A 21688-nucleotide genomic window follows, 5' to 3' on the forward strand; every position below is an offset into this window, starting at 1 on the left:
AAAAAGTTTTCCAGCAGGCTAGTTCATCTAGCCCAGCGGCCTGCAATGGTAACCTGCTTACTAACACACTCATTAGCTTATCCCCATTCCATTTTTCACTTTCCTTTCTCTTTCACTTGTGCTTCTGGGATCATCTCCCAAATAAACCGCACCAAAACCCTGGTCTCAGGATCTGTCTTTGAGAGACCCAAACTAAGCTAACTTCCTCTTGGCAGATGTGGCAATGTCCATGGCTCTGGTGGTTAGGGTAGGGTGTTGGTGCTGTCCTGTCTGCTGCTTCTTTTGCTGCCCTTTGATCTGTTTCTGCATCTCACGCCTTCCATCCTGTTGTGCTCTAGAGTACTTGCTTCTTTTTAATTCAACTGAGGCACTAGTTAAAAACAATTTTGACTCTGGCTGGGTGCAGTGGCTCATGCCTCTAATCGCAGAACTTTGGGAGGCCGAGGCGGGCGGATCACGAGGTCAAGAGATTGAGACTATCCTGGCCAACATGATAAAACTGCGTCTCTACTGAAAAAAAAAATTAGCTGGGTGTGGTGGCATGTGCCTGTAGTCCCAGCCACTTGGGAGGCTGAGGCAGGAGCATTGCTTGAATCTGGTAGGCAGAGATTGCAGTGAGCCAAGCTTGTGCCACTGCACTCCAGTCTGGCACCTGGCAACAGAGCGAGACTCTGTCTCAAAAAAAGAAGACTTTGACTCTTATCAATGGTCATAGACGGTCTTTCAAGGGTTCAACCTGGCTGCCAAGTCTATAGACTATCCATGTACCATTAACCGCTTTCATCACTCATGCCACTCTCTTCCACCCTAGCTAAGAGGTATGAACCATCATAGAGTTGAGGCCAGGGTCAGACAAATCAGCATCTCAAAGGCTCTCAGAGGACCTTGCAATCATTTCCTCTAATCCCCTAATCTCATGTTAGAAAACTGAGGGGCAAAGAGGATAAGCATTTGCTCAACACGTCCATCAGTGAATCCCCTTAAAGCTTTTTCTGAACCCATGCCACCATCTCTTTCCTTGTTTGCCTCACTCCTCTTCCTCACCAATACTTTTATTTATTTCCAGTTGACCTAAGTCCTCAATGAGTTGTACCTATGCAGTCCTCTGCCCTCCTTACCCTGCCCCATTTTTAGGTTGAAAATCTATTTCCCACCACATTTTTGCAACAAAGTAAAACCTAAGAAATACGTGATGGACAGGAGGTTGTTGCTGTTCACCTAATGCTCTTGCATGATTAAGCTCTCCCTAGAATTTCTGTGTGTGGGTACAAAAACAAAATCTTCCTTTATCGCTACCATTTAGTAATTCCCATCCCTTACTCTGTTGTGACAACATCCTCCCAAGCGTGGACATCCTCCCAGGCTCTGAACCACAAACAAATCTCTTACCTTCTTGTCTACATTGCCTTCTGGCATCCTATCAGATGACAAGCCTTAGAGAATCTACTGTCTCAAGACCTCTTATATTCATATCTCCTGTCATCTCATTACTTATTACCCTGGCATCGGCTCTTGCCTCTTGCTGTTCTTCTCATCTCCAGTCTTCATCTGATATGCAGAAGAGGAAAGGGAATGAAGCTCAGAAGAAGCATATGTTTCTTCTGAAGGAAGCTCAGAAGGTTGCACAACTGACAAATCATAAGGATTCAAACCCAGTTCAATTTTGCCCCCAATCCAGCATACTTTCCACTAGATCTGTTTAGCGCTCTTTCCATCTTGCTAAAATCTATACTGTTCTACTTTGTACTATGGCTACTTATGAAGCTGTCTTATGCCCATTATCAGTGTGTAAGCTCTTCGAGGGTAGACTGTCTTGATCTTTTGATATCCTAGGCAATGGCTAAGCCAGTGCCTTGCACTGTGTAGGCATTTCCAAAATAGGTGCTGACTTCAAAGTAGGAGATAATGGTCACAATGGTGATAGAGACAATAGAAGCTTAGGAGAGAGACAGATTTAAAGAAAACCTGTAGGAGAATGAAGAAACGATTTTGAGTTGGGCTTGAGGTGATGAAGGAATTTGGATAGATGGAGAGAAAGGGGTGGTGTGAGGTGGGCTTCAGAGTCATGGGTTTGGAGTTGAACCTGTAGAAGGAAGCTGCTTTGGGGAGGCCCTGGAGTTTCTGCACCAGGTCTAGTTGTGCACAGTGAGCAAGTTACTCAACTTCTTTAAATGCTGGTTTTCTAATGTGTAAAGTGGGAAAAATAAAAGTCATTTGGAATTAAGAGCAGAATGAGATAATACATGTGAAGGACTTAGCACATTGTCTATTATTAATTATATTATTAATAATAAACACTATTAAAATGTTATCAATAGGCCAGGCACAGTGGCTCATGCCTGTAATCCCATCACTTTAGGAGGCCGAGGTGGGCGGATCGATCACCTGAGGTCAGGAGTTTGAGACCAGCCTGGCCAACACGGTGAAACTTTGTCTCTACCAAAAATAAAAAATTAGCTGGGTGTGTTGGTGGGTGCCTGTAGTCCCAGCTACTTGGGAGGCTGAGGCAGGAGAATTACTGGAACCCAGGAGGGAGAGGTTGCAGTGAGCTGAGAGCACACTCCTGCACTCCAGCTTGGGTGACAGAGCAATATACTGTCTCAAAAAAAAAAAAAAAAAAAAAAAAGAAGAAAGAAAGGAAACGATGTTATCAATAGTAAGACAGCCTGAAAAGTTCAGATGTGTTTCTGTCTAGTTCTCTAATTATTTTATTTACACTCATAGATAATGCCATTGCTGCTGACTGAAAAAAAAAAAAAAACAAAATTATCTAAAAGCACCAGTACATTCATAAGAACACTAGGTTACTATAATTTTCCTTATAAATGATGCCAGGAGCCCCTCAATATATTTTACCCTTGCCAGGGATTCTCGTAGTCAAAAATTTCAGAAACCAAACTGTTGAAGCAGGAGAGTGTTATACATATTCCGGGTAGAGCTGACTAACTTGGCAGAATAGAGATTAGGATTTTGGGAACAGGCTAACCTGGCGAAAATCCCTGCTCCACTTCCAGGCTGTGCTTTTAAGGAACTTGGGCATATTCCTTATCTTTCAGTACTTTGCTTTCCTTACTTACCTAAAAAAGGATAACATTCCTTCAAGGCTGTAGAGTACCATGTGTAAAGCACTCATCACAACGCATTTGTGTGGGGAAGACACAGTAAGTGCATAAGAATTGGTAGATGATAATGGTGATGTTTATGAAAATCTAATAATGAATAGCCAGCCGGAGGTCACTGTTATCAACGAATCATCCACATAACAGCGACTTTAGCTACACTGGGAACTTACACATGCACATTCTCAGGCCCACTGGAAACATCCTGAAACGGGAACTCTGGAGGCAGGGCCGGGCAATCGGCACTTTGTCTGAAGTACTCACGTTTTGAGAACACCTGTCAGGTGACAGGGACCCACTGAAAGTTTTTAGACGGTGGAGGAATGCGACATAAATGCCGGTTCACTGGCATTAAAATGCCTCACTACCGACTGGCTTCCGATGTTGCCGGAAGAAACCTGTTTGTTGATCCTTAGTGATCTCCAGGTTACAAAACGCAGATTGGTACTAAGGGCACCAAACACAGTGCCCACCTACCGAGCGCAGCCCCAGGCAGTTACAGGAGCTGTTTTGGATTTGGCTGGGCAGCCCAGCGATGCTCAGCGAATCCCCCAACTACAACCACAATCGTACTACACATTTAGCCTGCAAAAGCAGAGAAAGGAAAAGAAAACCGTGCAAGGAAGAAGGAAACGAGGGACTTAAGGGTCTCCATCTCGGGGGAGGCGGCGGGGTGGGGGATGGGGTGAGTGGGACGAGGAGGGGGCGAGGATCGTGGGAGGCCCCTCCTCCGCGCGGCGACACCCGGTTCGCATTTCTCCGGAGCCGGGGTGCGGCCAGAGGGACACACCCTCGACCTGGGAGACGCGAGGGTCGGTGGCCTCTTAGCGTCGGTCCAGCTCAGTTTCGTGTCATTTGTTGTTAGAGCGAGGTAGGGGCGTTTCCCCACCCCAGCTCCTCCCCGGGGAAACCCCAGCCCGTTTCCTCCCGGTTCTGCCGTTTTCGGGCGCGCAGTGCGGGGTCCGACGCTGAGGCCGCACCCTGGGCGCCCGGCGCTGCCCGCCTCGGCCCAGCCATTGTTCGAGCCCCACCCCTGATGAATATTCACGCCGCGCGGGCACCTCGGCCCGCGCCCTCCCCGGCCGGGCTCGGGGTGTGAGTGCGTTTCCGCCCGTTTTTCCTGCCTGAGGAGGAAAGGGGGAGCTGTTTTCTCTCTCCTCAGAATATATTTTTGGTGTCCCGTTTCTCCTCCTCCCGCGCCGCCGCCGCCCCCTCCCCCCCACCTCGCTCCCCGCCTCCGCCTCCGCCTCCGCCTCCGCCTCCCGGGTTATCTTTGTCTTGCTGCCTCGCGCTCACTCGTTCAACTCTCGGCGCCGTCGCGGCCCTACGCTCCAGGCCCGTCCTCGAGGCGCGCGGCGCGGGTCGCGGGCGCCGGGGCCTGAGGCGGCTGGCGACGCCCGGGGGCCTGACGGCCGGGCCCGCGCCATGGTGTGAACGCCGCCGCCGCCGCCGCCGCCGCCACCGCCCGCGCACACTCCATCCGCCCGCCGCGCGGCCCGGCCAGCCGAGAGCCCGGAGCGGCCCGAGAGCGCGGCCGAGCCCGCCGCCGCCGCCGCCCCCGACCTCGCGAGGAGAGTCCCGGGCAGGCTCGGCTGCCGCCGGAGGAGCGCCGTCGGCGGCCTGGACTGCGGCGGAGATATCCACAGCGACAGGGATATTTATTGTTATTTGTTTTTTGGTGGCAAAAAGGGAAAATGGCGAACGACTCCCCTGCAAAAAGTCTGGTGGACATCGACCTCTCCTCCCTGCGGGTGAGTGGGCCCGCGGGCGGGCGCACGGGGAGCGGGCCGCGCCCTGGCCGGCCGGGCGCTCCGGTGCAGCCGTGGGCAGACCCGCGGGCGCGGCGGCCCCTTTGTCTGCTCGTGCGGGCTGGTGCGGGGAGGGCGCGACCCTCCGCCACCCCCACGCCCCGGGCCCATCGGAGGACCCCCGAGGGCCGGGGGACGGTGCGGGGCGAAGCCCACCTCTTTTGTCACCGCCCTTTCTTTCCAACTGCCCTGCTTGATTTATTCATTTTTTGGCCTCTTTTAAATGATAACCCCTCCCTCCTTCCTCTCCAGGATCCTGCTGGGATTTTTGAGCTGGTGGAAGTGGTTGGAAATGGCACCTATGGACAAGTCTATAAGGTCGGTGTGGGCGCCTTCTTTGTTTCCCGTGGCATGTGGAAACTTCTTGTTGGGAGACGGGGTGAGGGTGATAAACACGCTGCTGACTGGAGGCCACGCCGCTTGGCTAAAGTTGGGAAAGGGGTTTCGCCTTGCAGTCCCTCTGTTTTTTGCACACCGACTTTATATTCAGACTGGCCTTAAAAGACCTCATTTCCTGGCTTTGATATAAGGAAATAAGCTACACTCTTAGGCATGCACTTTCCTTCAATAAAATGGAAAATAATTTTTTAAAAACAACACAACCTGAATTTTTTCTTTTTTTCCTTAAAGCCGGCCTTTTGAATTTGTGTGTGAATTAAAAGCCCGTGGAGGCGGGCCTTGCCTCTGATGATCCTAAACCACTGCTTTGGCCTTTGTGAAAATTGTCATGTTTCAGCCTCCACTCAGTGCTTGCTAGTTGCTCAAGGTGGGGAGTTTGGCGTTACCTGGGAATACTTTAGAACTGTGGCTGTCATCCTTTCTGTTGATGGATACATATTTTGGGGAAGCAGGGAGGAGTGTGTGTTTGGGCAACAGGAGCAGGAAGAATTACAGTGTGGGGATTATAAAATATGAATTCCAGGAATAACCTGTTTGACAGCTGTGTAATTGAAACAGAAATGACGGGGAGCGAAGAGTATAGAGGATGTCCTGGTTTCACACCCACCCAGGTCTTTCTCTTTTTAAAAAAATTTAACACCCACCCGCCACCCCCAACGATAAATGAAACTAGCAGGTCTGGAGACTGAGTCTGCGCTGAGTAGCTGACACCTGATGTGACTAACAGTGTTCATTTTATCCAGCGCACATTCTAGAGATTATGAAAGAGCTGTAGGGGATGGAGGCGCAGGCCTTGAAAATTCAGAACAGAATGTTAAATTCTTCTTGTCTTGATTTGTTTCTCATTACTGAACGTTTTCTAAAAGTTATCTGCACTGGGGGAGTGTTCTGTTAAGAGTTGGTACAAGGTTGGGGAAGCAGGGCTTTGTGGTTCACTATGAAGAATTGTCATTGTCTCATTAAAAATGGGTGGAGTGGGGGGTTGGAAGCTGACTGTAAACGTTTTCTTAGGCCAGATTAAGTGTGGATCTTATTGTCTCTTTTCCCCCTTATGAGTAGAGTTTATCTGTCACCTGAACGCCTCTCCTCAGCCCAAACTTCTATAGTCTGGGCGATGTACTGACTGGATTGTGGTCCGAACTTGGGTCAGTATTCTTAGGTGATCTCAAGTGAATTAGCATGTGTTTTGTTGGTTAACTGTTGGGGCCAAGGCCAGATTTTTGAATTTGAAAAAGAGCCCTGTTAACTCAGCTTGCTGGGCTCAACTGAATTTGGAAGGCTTTGGAAAATTTTGAAAAAGATTGTGTTGCAACCCACTGAGTGGTTGGTTAGTAACTGGCTAAAAGACATTCTCCTCCGTCCGCTGTTTGTTTAAGCACCAGTTTTTTTTCTAACCCAGTTTTTCTGGCCAAATCTGAGTGGTGAGTGTAGTCTTCCAAGTGAATTAGCCAGAGCTTGTTTTTGACCTGGTTACACAGTAGTTGGATTGTTTGTGTCTTTTTTGGTCAGCATGGATATTAAGGGCAGAGAAATAAGCTAGAAGGCAACATAGTCTTTAAACTAAAGGAAAGAAGGAAACCCCAGTTTGTATTTGTTGGTTTTAAGAGGTGGGAGCTGTTTATGGTCAGGGTTTGGGCAGGTTCATTGTTATTTCCCCTGATTGCCTTTTTAGTTCCATGACCCGCACCCTCCCAAGCTTTTGAAGTAGATTTGCTGAGCTCTACGTTTGGGATACCGGCATGACACAGCTGTCAGCTATAAAGTCTCTACATAGGTTGAGAATTTCTCTAATGATGCAAACCTAAGGAATTAAGAAATCTGTGCAAAAGTTGCCTGCAGAACAGAACAAAATAGTGCCTGAAATCTTGCTCATAAGCAGTTTATTTTTATATTATATGGAAAATTTCAAACATAATGAGTAGAGAGTTAAGTTATCAGCACATGACTAAACTTGTCTCATCTGTATTCTTCTCCTCCTCCTTTATCTTAATGTAAACCCCAGATGTCATTTCAGCCATAAATACTTGAGCATGTTTCTTTTTTATACAATCACATTGTTATCACACTTAGAAAAATGTCATATATCCAGTGTTAACATTTTCCTGATTGTCTCAAACATCAAGAAACATTTTTTTACTATACTTTTTTTTTTAGTATAACCAGAAGTTTTTTAATGTTTATCAGCAGGTACTGGGAGCTCCAATCTTAAAGGTAGTGAAAATAGCAGAACACCTCTTTTTTTTTTTTTTTCTTTTTAACTATTTGATTTCTAGAACCATTTGCCATTATGCATAGGGGTTAATTTAGTATTTTTGTCAGTGTGATTTGCTTGTGGTAGTTTTGGGATTAGATTATTAACACTCCAGAGTTTGTTTATTGCTGCTAAACATCCTTTAGGATGAATAGCATTAAAGATTGAAAGATACTTGTTACTGATTTGTTATTTATAAAAAGGTCTTTGTTTTTAAGCATAATTTCAGGTTAAATCTGTAAGCAGAACTTGTAGTCCTAATGTATTTTAGTGTCACATTTTCTATTTTTCATTAGTGCAGAGGTTGCTTATTTTGAGGCATCTATATTTACATGAAGTGAATGAGTTGAAAAGAGAGAGTTTTCTGAGATTTGATAGGTTCTATGAAATACCTTTTTTTGGGGTAAACAACTTCCCTTCTAAACTGTGGTAGACCTCTCATTTACTGAAGAAAGGCAGAGGTGGGGTGTGTGTGTGTGGCAGTAGGGCTAAATGTGACCTTTGGGAATGGTAGGAAAGTGGTTAGGGAGTAGTGGGAATTTCGAGGAGATATTTGGACTTGAGGAGGGACCTCTTTAAGCATTGAGGAGCTACTGAAAGGTTTAGTTAGAATTGGGGATCCTTCAGAGTAGGGGACTTGATCCAGTTTTTTTGGGGATAACTTCGAATTTTCTGTATCTCTGACAACAGTGGTAAATGGTCTGGTATAGTTGAACAGTATATAACTTCATCTTAACAGAGGGAGGTGAAAAAACCGTATATTCTGTTTAGAGAAATTTATTTTCACCCTTAGGTTTTTGAGAGAAGAATACTCATGAACTTAAAAAATAAAATTGTAAATTTTTCTTCACAAGGTTACATTCAGAATACCATATATTTATAAAAGAAGTGTCTGTGGTATGATCAGTGGGGACAATGATATTGTGAAAAATTAAAACCAGAAGTAAATCAAGTTTGTTTCTGTGTTATTTTGGATTTTATTATTTTATTTTATTTTGAGATGAAGTCTCCCACTGCTGCCCAGGCTAGAGTGCAGTGGCACCATCTCCATTCACTGTAACCTCCGCCTCCTGGGTTCAAGTGATTCTCCTGTCTCAGCCACCTGAGTAGCTGGGAGATTATAGGCGTGTGTCATCATACCCAGCTAATTTTTGTATCCTTTGTAGAGACAGGGTTTCACCATGTTGGCCAGGCTGGTCTTGAACTCCAGGCCTCCAACTCCAGGCCTCAAGTGATTGCACTTCGGCCTCCTAAAGTGCTGGGGTTATAGGCGTGAGCCACTGCACCTGGCCTTATTGTTATTTTAAATATTTATTTGATCATTTTTGTGTTTTCCTTGGGGTAACTATTGTTACTTTGCTTTCTGTGAGCATAAGATGGCTGGTATTCCAATGTCTTGAATAAAAGATTGCTGGCTGTGCACGATGGCTCACGTCTGTAATTCCAGCATTTTGGGAGGCCGAGGCAGGCAGATCACCTGAGGTCAGGAGTTCAAGACCAGCCTGGTCAATGTGATGAAGCCCCGTCTCTACTACAAATACCAAAAAATTAGCTGGGCGTAGTGGTGGGTTCCTGTAATCCCGGCTACTTAGCAGTCTGAGACAGGAGAGTTACTTGAACCTGGGAGGTGGAGGTTGCAGGGAGTGGAGATTGCGCCATTGCACTCCAGACTGGGCAACAAGAGCAAAACTCTGTCTTGGGAAAAAAAAAAAAAAGATTGTCAGCCTGAGGACAATTCTGAGTTTTGGAAGGACTGTAAGGGGCCAGAGGGAAAATCCAGTAACAGTAACATGGAAGTCAGGGAGTTCAGAATTCAGCAGGTGAAATGTCTGAAATCAAGGTTCACTCAAAGGAGGGATCATAGACTTTATGGAAGACTGACCCATTCTGATCTTGTCATTGGAGGAAGGGTATAATGTGAACCCTGGAGGTGAGGACGAGTGTACCCTAGGCCCAAAGACCTTGATGGTAAGGGGAGCTAACACTAAGTTCGCTCATTCGACATCCATTCAACACTGCGCTAATGGTAGCCCCCTTCATTTGTTGAAGAAAGGCAGGGGAGGGGTGGTGTGTGTTTGTCTGGCAGTAGGGCTAAGAGTGACCTTTGGGAATGGTAGGAAGGTTAGGGAGTAGTGGGAATTTCAAGGAGATATTATTTGGACTTGAGGAGAAACATCTTTAAGCATTGAGGAGCTACTGAAAGTTTTCATTGGAATTGGGGATCCCTGAAGTAGGGGACTTGATCCAGATGTGTGTTGGGAACGAGCTGGTAAGATGGTTGGCCTTGGGCAGTGGTCCAGTGACAGGAGGGGAAGGCCAAGTCAGGATAGTGGCAGTGGTGGTAGAGAGGAAGAGAGGGTCGGGTGGATACTTGGGCATTACTTTTTGCTAGGTTTAACTCATTAAGTTCACTGTTCTCTCCAGGTTTTGGTATGTCCCTTTAGGTGGGTACACTGTTTACCCACAGTATTAGGAGGATCGTTGGGATTCCCAGCACTTTGGGAGGCCGAGGTAGGTAGATCACCTGACGTCATGAGTTGGAGACCAGCCTTGTCAACATGGCAAAACCCCGTCTCTACTAAAAAAATTAAAAAAATTAGCCAGATGTGGTGGTAATCCCAGCTACTTGGGAGGCTGAGGCAGGAGAATCGATTGAACCTGGGAGACGGAGGTTACAGTGAACAGAGATCGAAGCACTGTACTCCAGCGTGGGCAACAGAGTGAGACTGTCTCAAAAAAAAAGAGGTAAAAGTGCTAAAATTACTTTCAATTGCTCAGTGGTTAAGTGCCATATAGATTGTCTGGCTTTTAAAAATCATTAGGGGCCAGGGGTGGTTGCTCATGGCTGTAATTCCAGCACTTTGGGAAGCTGAGGTGAGTGGATCACAAGGTCAGGAGTTCGAGATAAGCCTGACCAACATGGTGAGATTCCGCCTCTACTGAAAATACAGAAATTAGCCAGGTGTGGTGCTGCGCACCTGTAGTTCCAGCTACTCTGGAGGCTAAGGCAGAAGAACTGCTTGAACTTGGGAGGCAGAGGTTGCAGTGAGCTGAGATCGTGTCACTGCACTCAAGCCTGGGCAGCAGAGCGAGACTCCATCTCAAAAAAAAAAAAAAAATTAGCATTTTGGAGCAAGTACTTAAACTTTTGTGAGGGGTTCTCTAAGTGTTATCTTTTAAGTGTAGCATCTCGTGTTCTTCATTGGAGGTAAAGGCATCTAGTGGGGCAAAATGAATTTTGTAGAACTAGATGTTGTCATTAGGAGGAGATTGTGTCAGCTGATCTGCCTGTGAGAGGCATGTTCAGGCTTGTTGTGAGACCTAGATTTCCTTCATGCTGGAAGATTCTGTACTTGGGCAAGATGGGAAGAAATCAGCCCGTTGAACAAGTATTGGTGTGTTGCTCTCTTAAAGAGTTTCAACTCCAGACTTTTAAAAACTCTTTTACTAACTTAGAAACATCAAAAACTCTGCAGAAAATACAACTACCAAACAAACCTCTGCTGATGATGGATTTTTAACTCCTTACTGCTTAAAACTTTGATAAGTGTACATTCATTTGCTTAGCTGCAAACTTGTATTTTGCCTTTTTTAAACCAATATTTTATAAATGTGTGTGTGTGTGTGTGTGTGTGTGTGTATATATATATATATATATATATATTTTTTTTTTTTTTTTTTTTTGAGATGGAGTCTTGCTCTGTTGCCCAGGCTAGAGTGCAGTGGTGCAAGCTTGGCTTGGTAAAGGGTCGGGGTAAAATTTTTAGACATGGAAAGATGACTAGGAAGAAAATGAAGGCCAAGGTAATCTTATATTTATTACCGGTGACCACTGTGGCAGCAGTGGTTCTTAGGTTTTATAATGTTATATCACTGCTCATCAAACAGAATTTGTTCTTTTATTATGGAGCTGGTTCAGTAATAAGAATAGGTGAGCATTATTCAGAAGAGAACTTAGTAATTAATAAAGTGATACATTGGGAGGTAGTTTTTTCTGTAAGAATCTCTAAGGAAAAGTTACAATGATAATTTTAGAACATCTCAGGTTTTAAAAACTGGAATCTTAGAAACTTTGATATCTAGGTAGCATTAGGTAGAACTAAATTGGAGAGACAAAGTGAAAAACGATTAACCATATTAACCAAACACAAGTACTGTGGATGTGTGCTGGCTGGCTCCTTTTCTGAGAGTTAGATACTCAGTGGTAAATGAAGCAGATGATCCATCTACCCTAATGGAACTCAAGAAAAACAGGGGAGTGGACACAAAATGCCAGATGTGGAAAGTCAGTCATCTCCCTGGGTCCCCTGCCCAGCACAATTGTGTTCAGACACAATGAATGCACTGACACATGGAAGTGGCACATGCTGCAATGTATTCATTTTAAGTGGCTCAACCTCAGCAGGGCTTCTCTGTGGTTTAAATTATAGTAGAAACAAATGAGTAGAAAATTGAAATGAGGCCAGTCACGGTGACTCATGCCTGTAATCTCAACACTTTGGGAGGCAGAGGCGGAAGGATCACGAGGTCAGGAGTTCGAGACCAGCCTGACCAACATGGTGAAACCCTGTCTCTACTTAAAATACAAAAATTAGCCGGGTGTGGTGGCACATGCCTGTAATCCCAGCTACTCAGGAGTCTGAGGCAGGAGAATTGCTTGAACCCGGATGTGCAGGTTGCAGTGATCTGAGATTGCGCCACTGCACTCCAGCTTGGGCAGCAGAGTGAGACTCTGTCTTAAAAAAAAAGAAAAGTGAAATGAAAAGATAGACATGTAGAATATCAGTCTATTTTTTTCTATTGGAATCAAAAGACAGTTTTACCCAGTCAAATTGCTGCAAAAGTTTTGTTTTTGTTTTCTTTTTAGAAAGTGTAAGAAACTCAGGTGATAAAGTTTTTATACGCTTATTTTTAATTTTGGAAATGATCTTGATGTAGTCAGGAGACCACGCTTTGAGGAACACTGAACTGGCAGGATTGAATTAGTAAGCTCTGGGTGGTTGGTGCGTTAGTGAGCTGGAGAATTAAGGGCTGTTGTCTGTGCCCAGTAGTTGGTTCTCCCACCCTTGAACAGTGGGGAGCTAGAGCAGGTGCTGCTTACAGCTTTGTGCTTAGGTGCCAAAACATCTTTGATCCCTGTGCTTTGGAACTGTCTCAAATATGGCTAATTATGAACAAGTTATCCTATTAAATTTAAATAAATGAAAGAAAAAACCCACTTTTACATTATAACTTTAAAAAATCCTTTATATGATAAATAGGGTCTTAACTTACCAGTTATGAATGCAGTTGTAATCACATGATACTAAAGTGCTCATATCAAAAGTCAGAGTCATTCGGTTCTCCAGAAGCATCTATTTTCAATTCTTTCAGCTGCTACATCTGAAATTTACTGCTATATTTCTAAATTATATACTTTTGTGGTTATTTCTTGATTTATCAGTTTTATACATTTATTGACTTCCTCTAGCAGTAGTTATGGTTACTGAACTACTTATTTCAATATATTTGAGTATTTAACTCCTGTACTTGCTACCTCCCTTAAATGGACATATCATAATTTTGTGTTAAAATGATAGTTGCTTCTTTTATCATGACTATGTAAATGCCATTTATATGTGAGCCAAGCAGTCTTATAGGATTGATTACATTTCCTTTTTTAAACAGCCCCCTGCCCCTACATTGCTTTTACTTTTTCATTTGCTTAGTTTTCTGACATTAGTACCTATCATTGCCTTCCCTCTCAGATACCCGAAAGGTATAACAAATGTCTAGCAAAGTTTAATCTTTATTACATTTTCCAAATGCTTAATTTAATACCACATATCAGATAATTTATTGTTGCAGATAACCTATTGATTTCCATTTTTCTCCCTGGAATTTCCTCATAGCTGGGCAGGTATGGTTGCACTGGGACCTGGCATGTAGCTGTAGTCCTGGAGTGTCTGTTTCCTGGATTCCGCAGTCTTCCTTTTTGGTTTACTAACTTATTTTCCCAAAGCACATCCTCTAGTGGTTTTAAAAGAAAGGGTATATGGGTATTAAGGTTTTAAGTCCTTGTTTGGCTGAAAATCCCTTTGTCCCATCACTGCCTCATCTCTTGTCTGGAACATAACTGCTTTTGGTTTCTTTAGGGACTAAATCTCTGGTTTCCTTCCTGTGGGTGTAGGGTGATGGGATACAGTTACCAGACTGTGTAAGGCAAAGGGGACCTGGGGCTTTCAACCACTAAATATGCAAACTTTTATCAGTGCTGATTTTGTCCTTGCACCTCACTTGATATTGGTTTATTCCAAATGATGATCTTCTCATTTTTTTTTTTTAAGACGGGGTTTCACCATGTTGGTCCAGCTGGTCTTGAACTCCTGACCTCAGATGATCCGCCCGCCTTGGCCTCCAAAGTGCTAGGATTACATATGCGAGCCACCATGCCCAGCCTTCTCATGGTTTTGTAGGTCCAACTGTCTCGCTTCTTTTTGGTATCCTTAGTAGGCACTTAGGGTGTCATTGTTTCCTCTTACTAAGTCAGTTACTACTCCATCTCCCTCCCTCCTACCCTCCTTCTCTCTCGCTCGTGGGCTCTCTCCTTCCTTCCTTCCTTCCTTCCTTCCTTCCTTCCTTCCTTCCCTCCCTCCCTCCCTCCCTCCCTCCTTCCTTTTCTGTTTCTTTCTCTCTTTCCCTCCCTCCCTCGCTCTCTTGCTTTTTCTTTCTTTCCCTTTCCTTTCATTTCCCCTTTCCCCTTTCCTTCCCTTTCCCTTTCCGTTTCCGTTTCAGTTTCCGTTTCCCTTTCCCTTTCCCTTTCCTTTCTGTTGTTGACAGAGTCTCGCTTTTGCCTGGGCTGAAATGCAGTGGCACGATCTCAGCTCACTGAAACCTCTGCCTTCTGGGTTCAAGTGATTCTTATGCCTCGGGCTCCCACGTAGCTGGGACTATAGGTGCACACTACCATGTCCGGCGAATTTTTGTATTTCGGGGTTTCACTGTGTTGGCCAGGCTGTTCTCGAACTCCTGACCTCAAGTGATCTGCCTTGGCCTCCCAAAGTGTTGGGATTACAGGTGTGAGCCACTTCCCCTCAATCAATCATCTTTTGAGACAGGGTTTTGCTCTGTCTCCCAGGCTGGAGTACAGTGGTGCGATCACAGCTCACTGCAGCCTCCACCTCCTGGGTTCAAGCAAACTTCCCACATCAGCCCCTTGAGTAGCTGGGACTACAGGTCTGCACCACCATGCCCAGCTAATTTTTTAAATTTTTAGTAGAGGTGTATTTGACATCTTTCCCAGATTACTGGGCTCAAGTGGTCTGCCCACCTTGGCCTCTCACCATCCACTTTTTAGCTGTTAAAATCTGATAGAAATGATCTCTACTACATCTTTCCCCCTTTACTCTTTATTCTGTTTACTTTAAAATCATTTTTATGGGAAGTAATCCTTAATAATTCATGTGATCAGTTTACCATGTTTAACCAAAAGTTGTGTATTTGATTTTGAACTTAGGGTTTTGCTCAGGTGTTTCTTTTCATCCAGAACAATAATAATACCAACAAAACATTAACAGTAACAACAAAAAATGAAAACAAGGGTGGGCAATGCGTAACCTCTTTGACCTTACTGCACGACCTGTCAGAGATACTTAATGTGGGAGGAGCAAGCTGAGGAGATGAGGATGAGGAAGAAGGAAAGTGAGGCAAGATGCCAAGCAGTGCCGTGATATGTATTAATTACCATGTTGGCTTCTGCTCTGAACAAGCCTTTGAGAGATAGAGGAGTTTGTTCAGCAGTATTTTTTTTAAAGCAGCTTTATTGCTTTAAAAAATTTTTAATACAATTTATTCTGTATTATGAAATTAACCCAATTCAAGCTTACATTTCAGTGATATTTAGTAAATTTACTGAGTGGTACAACCATCACCACAAATCAATATTGGAACACTTTGATCATGCCAATAAGATTCCTTATTCTGATTTACAGTTAATCCCCATTCTAACCCAGAGCCCTAGGCAACCACTAATCTGTCAGTATTAATTTGCCTTTTTTGAACATTTCATATGAATGGAATCCTACAACGTGTGGTCGTCTGTGTTCAATGTTTTTGAGGTTCGACCATGTCACAGTGTGGTGCTTTGTTCCTTTTTATTGCTGAATTTTTGGTTGTGATTGTACCACATTTGTTACCTGTTCACCAATTGATTGACATTGATGGAACTGCATCTTAAGTTGTCCACAGAAGGGAGAAAGGAGGGGGAATTTATCTGTTTGGGTCTTCTCCTTTCTTGCTAGTATAACCAAACACTTGGTTCTGATGACCCTGGGTGACCGTCTGGATGAGGGAAAAGCAGTTGGAAGTTTTGTGTCCCTGAATCCTTTGTCTTCTCCACTCTTATTAGTTAGGAGTGCGAGTTTATTTATTTATTTATTTCTTCATATCACTTATGGCTTTGTTGTATATTTATTTATTTTTTGAGATGCAGCCTCACTCTGTTGCCCAGGCTGGAGTACAGTGGCATGATTTCGGCTCACTGCAGCCTCTACCTCCTGGGTTCAAGTGATTATCCTACCTCAGCCTCTCAGGTAGCAGAGATTACAGGTGTGAGCCACCACGCCAGGCTAATTTTTACATTTTTAATAGTGATGGGGTTTTACCATGTTGGCAAGGCCTTAAGTCATTTTAAAAAATGTGAATATAATTTGTTACCACTGTAAAGACAGACTATTCACTATCGGCAAGGTCACTAGTATCAGGAACTAGGCAAAACTAATTTTTCCTTCTATTTTTCTGGGAGAATTCCCTTGTATAATAGCCAGCTATTTACTATGTGATGCTAGACTGCAGTTTTTCTTTAGCAGAAGCTATTAACTTGCCAGAATTTTAAGAAAATAAAGCAAAATTTGTTATCTTTGGTCAGAAGGATGTATCCTAAGTTAAATAAATGATTTGTTATGTGTTTTGGGGGAATAAGATTGCTCATGTGTTTCAAGTGTATTTTTTCAGAGTACTTTTCTTATATTTTAAGTAATAGGTTACTTTTTGAAAATTCTTATACTGGAGAGTTTTCATTCTTAACCCGCTATGACAGTGACAGAGTGCTGTTGACTACCAGAGCCCTTGCCCCCTTCAGTTTTTTTGAGACCCTCTTTATGTAATTGGTGTATAGGTTTTTTTTTTTTTTTGAGACAGTCTTGCTCTGCCCCAGGCTGGAGTGCAGTGGTGCAGTCTCCACTCACTGCAACCTCTGCCTCCTGGGTTGAAGTGATTCTCCCACCTCAGCCTCCCGAGTATCTGGGACTACAGGCGTGTGCCACCATGCCCAGCTAATTTTTGTATATTTAGTAGAGACGGGGTTTCATCATGTTGGCTAGGATGGTCTTGATCTCCTGACCTTGTGATCTGCCTGTCTTGGCCTCCCAAAGTGCTGGGATTATAGGCATGAGCCACCGTGCCTGGCCTGGTTTGTAGTTTTATGACTGTTCAATTTTGACAGGTATGTCAAAGACTGAATATTATCTGAGTTAGGGCTGTGCATCAAGTTACTTAAAATTTATTGGAGATCCCAGGTTAGACACTGAATAATGCCTGAGGTTGAGTATGTACATTTAAGTGACACACAATTCGTTGGGTGTATTCATTTTCCTGCTAGGGCATGACTCAAGTTGTAGGGCCTTTGCAGTTTAAACTTGGGAGCATCTTAGTTCTCTATATGTACACGTTTTCTCATCTATTGTTTCCTCCCTTGATTCCCAGAAAAATCTGACAGGTATTCAGCTCTTTACTCTTCAGTGATTTCAAGGCTTAGTTTCTGTTTATTGTTTCACTGTCTACAGATATTTTGAGCCTGCTCTGCTAGTCAAGATTTCCTTTATTTATTAATCTAGTACTTAATGTGTTTATAATATGTGTCAGGCACCATGTGAGGCTTGCTCACTGGTGACAGTGGACAGAAAGGCAGTCAGCTTGTGCTCTTGTGTAGCATATAGCCTGATGTGTAAGGCAGAAAATGAACACACAGTTAAAGAAGGTGATATTGCAGATGGGGAGCAGCAGGGGCCTATGGGAGTGTGTGACGTGTTAGCTAAGTTAGAGCTGATAGAACAGATATGGTGGTATGTACAGTGAAGCTTTATGATTTCAATTCATACGCTCTAGATGAGGCATAGATGTATGTGAAGCAGTAAACAGTCTGCTAGGAGTTAACACCAGCCACTGAGCTGATGATTCATCATCTTGGTTAATACTACTTTGAATAAGGATAGGAGGGGTGTGTTCCATTGATTATGGTAATTGACTGCCTCCATTTAGTTTGCCTTGAGCCAGCTGTCTCTCAGGAAGCCTTGCCTCCTACATCTGCACTGTTCGGTGTTTTGCTTTTGAATCTCCTGTTTCAGGAGTTAGCACCCTGAATATTACCATATGGGTGAAGGAGGGGCCTTCATCAGAACTCAGATTGTCTTATGAGCAATATCTGAAATACCTGGTAAATGACTGGCCTGAAGTAGGCCACATTCTGCCCTATATTACACACATGGAGAGACTGCTTTGTTCAGCTGCTGGTTCCCATGACGTTAGGGCTGAAAGGGTCCTCTGTAAAATGGGAACAATGGTGTGCATGTTTGTGATATTCACATAGTTTTTAATAAGTTTCTGTAGTTCAGGTTATATAAAAAATGATTAAAAGATAAAGTTTTTTTTTTTTTGAGACAAAGTCTCATTCTGTCAGGTTGGAGTGCAGTGGCGCCATCTTGGCTCACTGCAACCTCTGGCTCCAGGGTTCAAGCTATTCTCCTGCCTCAGCCTCCCAAGTAGCTGGGATTAAAGGCATGCACCACCACACCTGGCTAATTTTTGTATTTTTAGTAGAGATGGGGTTTCACCATGTTGACCAGGCTGGTCTCAAACTCTTAACCTCAAGTGATCTACCTGCCATGGCCTCACAAAGTGCTGGGATTACAGGCATGAGCTACTGGGCCTGGCCCTGCTTTTTGATAATACGAACAAAGGAGAATTTTCTTTTTCTAATCCTATTAGGTAAAATGATGGTGTGGCTTTTTTTAAAATATTGAGTGAAATATTTCTTTTTTTTTTTTTAATTGTATTTTAGGTTCTGGGGTATATGTACAGATCATGCAGGGTTGTTGCATACTACATGGCAGGGTGGTCTGCTGCCTTCATCCCCCGTCACTTATATCTGGCATTTCTGAGTGAAATATTTCTAACCATTCTCTAATCATACTGGAAAAATGGGATCTTGTAGTTACTAATGATGGCTTTCAGAGTGTGAAGTTCTTTTTGCTTCATTTTGTAAAACTAAGGACTTTATCAGTCATCAACTTGAAGATTGTATTAGACAATTCATGAGTTTTCTAATTAGCTGAAAATATATTCTTATTGTTATACGAAAAAAGTGACAAATGTTGAATTTTAAATATGATGCTTATTTATTTATTTATTTTAAATAGGATGCTTATATATTCTTGTTCTTTATTCTCTGTTAATTTTCTTGCTGGCTCTATCAGCAGAGGACTTGATTTCATTGGTAGCCTGTCTTTCCTGTGTTTTTTGTTTTTGTTTTTGTTTTTGCTTTTTAGTTATTCTTTTTGCTGGCTTATTAGCTATAACTTCTACTTAGGTTATTTTATAGGTTGCTTTAGGTTTGTAGCACATGTTTCAACTTATCACAGTCTACCTTCAAATGATATTATACCTTGCTATGGTATACTAACATTTGTACCCACTTGGCCTTATAGTACTTTAGTATATGTTTTACTTTATTTTATTTTATTTTATTTTTTTGAGACAATGTCTCCTTTTCTTGACCAGGCTGTAGTGCAGTAGTGTGATCTTGGCTCTTTGCAACCTTCATCTCCCAGGTTCAAGTGATTCTTGTGCCTTAGCCTCCTGAGTGGCTGGTATTGCAGGTGTGTGCCCCTATGCCTGGCTGATTTTTTAATTTTTAGTTGAGATGGGGTTTTGTCATGTTGGCCAGGCTGGTCTTGAACTCTTGGCCTCAAGTGATCCACCTGCCTTGGCCCTCCAGAGTGCTGGGATTACAGTGAACCAAGATCATGCCACTGCACTCCACCCTGGCGACAGAATGAGACTCCGTCTCAAAAAAACCCCACAAAAACCAGCTATTATAACTGTATTCCATATGTTTAAAAAAAGTCCAGTAGAGATCTGGAAAATATAAAAGAGCCACTGTGCCTAGCCTACTTTTATATGTGTATTATAAATAAAGAATACATTTGTTTATACAGCCATCTTACAGTAAGGAACAAAACCCTAACACACGTACCCATATGATTACCATTTCTGGTGCTCTGCATTTCTTGTGTAGATACGTATATCTGTTTGGTATCTTTTTTTTCTACTTGAAGGACTTTAACATATTTTGTAGTGCAAGTATGCTGGTGATGAATTCTTTCAGCTTTTGTATGTCTGGAAACATTTTTTTTCTATTTCCATTTTTGAAGATATTTTTGTTGGGTATAGAATTCTAGGTTGATAGTGTTTTTCAGTATTTTAGATGTGTTATTCCACTGTCTTCTTACTTGAATTTCTTCTGCTGAGAAATCTGCTGTCAATCCTTATTGTGTCCCTTTGTATGTACATGTCATTCTTTTCTGACTGATTTTGAGATTTTCCCTTTATTTCTAGTTTTGAGCAATTTGACCATGTTGTACCTTGTACTTTTTTTCATGTTTCTTGTGCTTGTGGTTTGTGAGCTTCTTGGATCTGTGCGGGTTTAGCAGTTTCATCAGATCTGGAAAATTTTTTAATTTTTTTGGATACGGAGTTTTGCTCTTGTTGCCCAGGCTGTAGTGCAGTGGCATGATCTTGGCTCACCGCAACCTCCGCCTCCCGGGTTCAAGCAAATCTCCTGCCTCAGCCTCCTGAGTAGCTGGGATTATAGGCATGCACCACCACGCCTGGCTTTTTTTCTTTTTTTTGTATTGTATTTTAGTAGAGATGGGGTTTCTCCATGATGGTCAGGCTGGTCTCAAGCTCCTGACCTCGTGATCTGCCCGCCTTGGCCTTCCAAAGTGCTGGGATTACAGGTGTGAGCCACCGTGCCCGGCCTTATAATAGCTGTTTTAATGTCTCCGTCTGTAATTGTAAAATCTGTGTCAGTTTTGGATTGATCAATTTTCTCATTATTGGTTATGTTTCGCTCTCTTGTAGCCTTTGAGTGGATGCCAGACATTATGAATTTTACCTTGTTTGGAGCTGGGTATTTTTGTGTTTATTTTGTATTCTTTAAGCTTTGTAAGGTTCCACTTTATGATTTCTGTTAAGTAGATCTGGGGCAGTGGTAGTGCTGGTTATTTCCTACTGCTTGGGCAAGATCTTTCTGAGTACTCTCTTCAATTTCCCATCATTTATAAATTTTTTTTTTCCAGTTTTTCTAGGGGGATCAGGCACTATTCCCATCATTGTGTAAACACTGTCACTGTTCTTTTAGAATTTTTTTTTTTCCTCTCCAGCCTCGGATGGTAGGTTTTGTCACATGCAGGTGCTTATCAGTACTTGGCTGAATACACAGAGGCTCATCTGCACATTTCTAGAGTCCTTCTCTCCTTTTGTGCAGCTCTTGCCTCTTTATTACCACCTCGAACTTTAGCCCTCTTGGTCTGTCCAGACTCTCAGCTCCTCCTCAGCTAAGGGAGTCTGCTTGATTGTGCCTGGGTTTCCTCTCCCTGTGCCATGGCCTAAAACAAACTCTGTAACAGAGGAGTAAACCTAGGTAGTTAGATGACTCATTTGTTTCCTATGTCTCAGGGATCATTGTTCTTCATTGCTTGATGTTCAGTTTCTTGAAAACCATTGTTAGCATAAATTTTGTGTGGGTTTGTTCTGTTTCAGGTGGAAAGTTATATCAGTCGACTTCATCTTGGGCAGAAGTGGAAGTCCAATGCCGTTTTTATTCTGTTTCTGTGAAAGCAGTCCCCTCTTCTTTTTTTGATGTGGGTAATGGGAAGAAGGAGAATAACCTTAGATTTTAAAAGAACCATTTTTCAGTAAAAGATTTTTGAGATACAATTCATGCACCATGCTATTCACCCATTTAAGGTATATATTTGGTGCCTTTAAATATATTCATGGAATTTTGTACCATT

The 21688-nt window shown here is 43.1% G+C and overlaps 1 protein-coding gene across 50 annotated transcripts in view; it reads left to right on the top strand.

The window, feature by feature from the left end:
• Positions 1-4417: 4417 nt before the first annotated feature.
• The window catches only part of MAP4K4 (mitogen-activated protein kinase kinase kinase kinase 4), a 195899-nt gene continuing 178628 nt past the window's right edge, over positions 4418-21688 (top strand). For 39 of the 50 annotated variants that reach the window (XM_078348811.1, XM_078348814.1, XM_078348826.1 and 36 more), the window contains exons 1-2: positions 4418-4870; positions 5180-5245. In XM_078348811.1, the coding sequence (XP_078204937.1) occupies positions 4814-4870; positions 5180-5245 (123 nt within the window). In that variant the 5' untranslated portion in view covers positions 4418-4813. Of the gene's footprint in view, positions 4871-5179; positions 5246-21688 lie in introns of those variants that run through there. The other 11 variants (XM_078348853.1, XM_078348855.1, XM_078348856.1 and 8 more) reach the window with 2 other exon arrangements.

Source organism: Callithrix jacchus, chromosome 14 (assembly GCF_049354715.1).
Source record: "Callithrix jacchus isolate 240 chromosome 14, calJac240_pri, whole genome shotgun sequence".
NCBI classification, from domain to species: domain Eukaryota; kingdom Metazoa; phylum Chordata; class Mammalia; order Primates; family Cebidae; genus Callithrix; species Callithrix jacchus.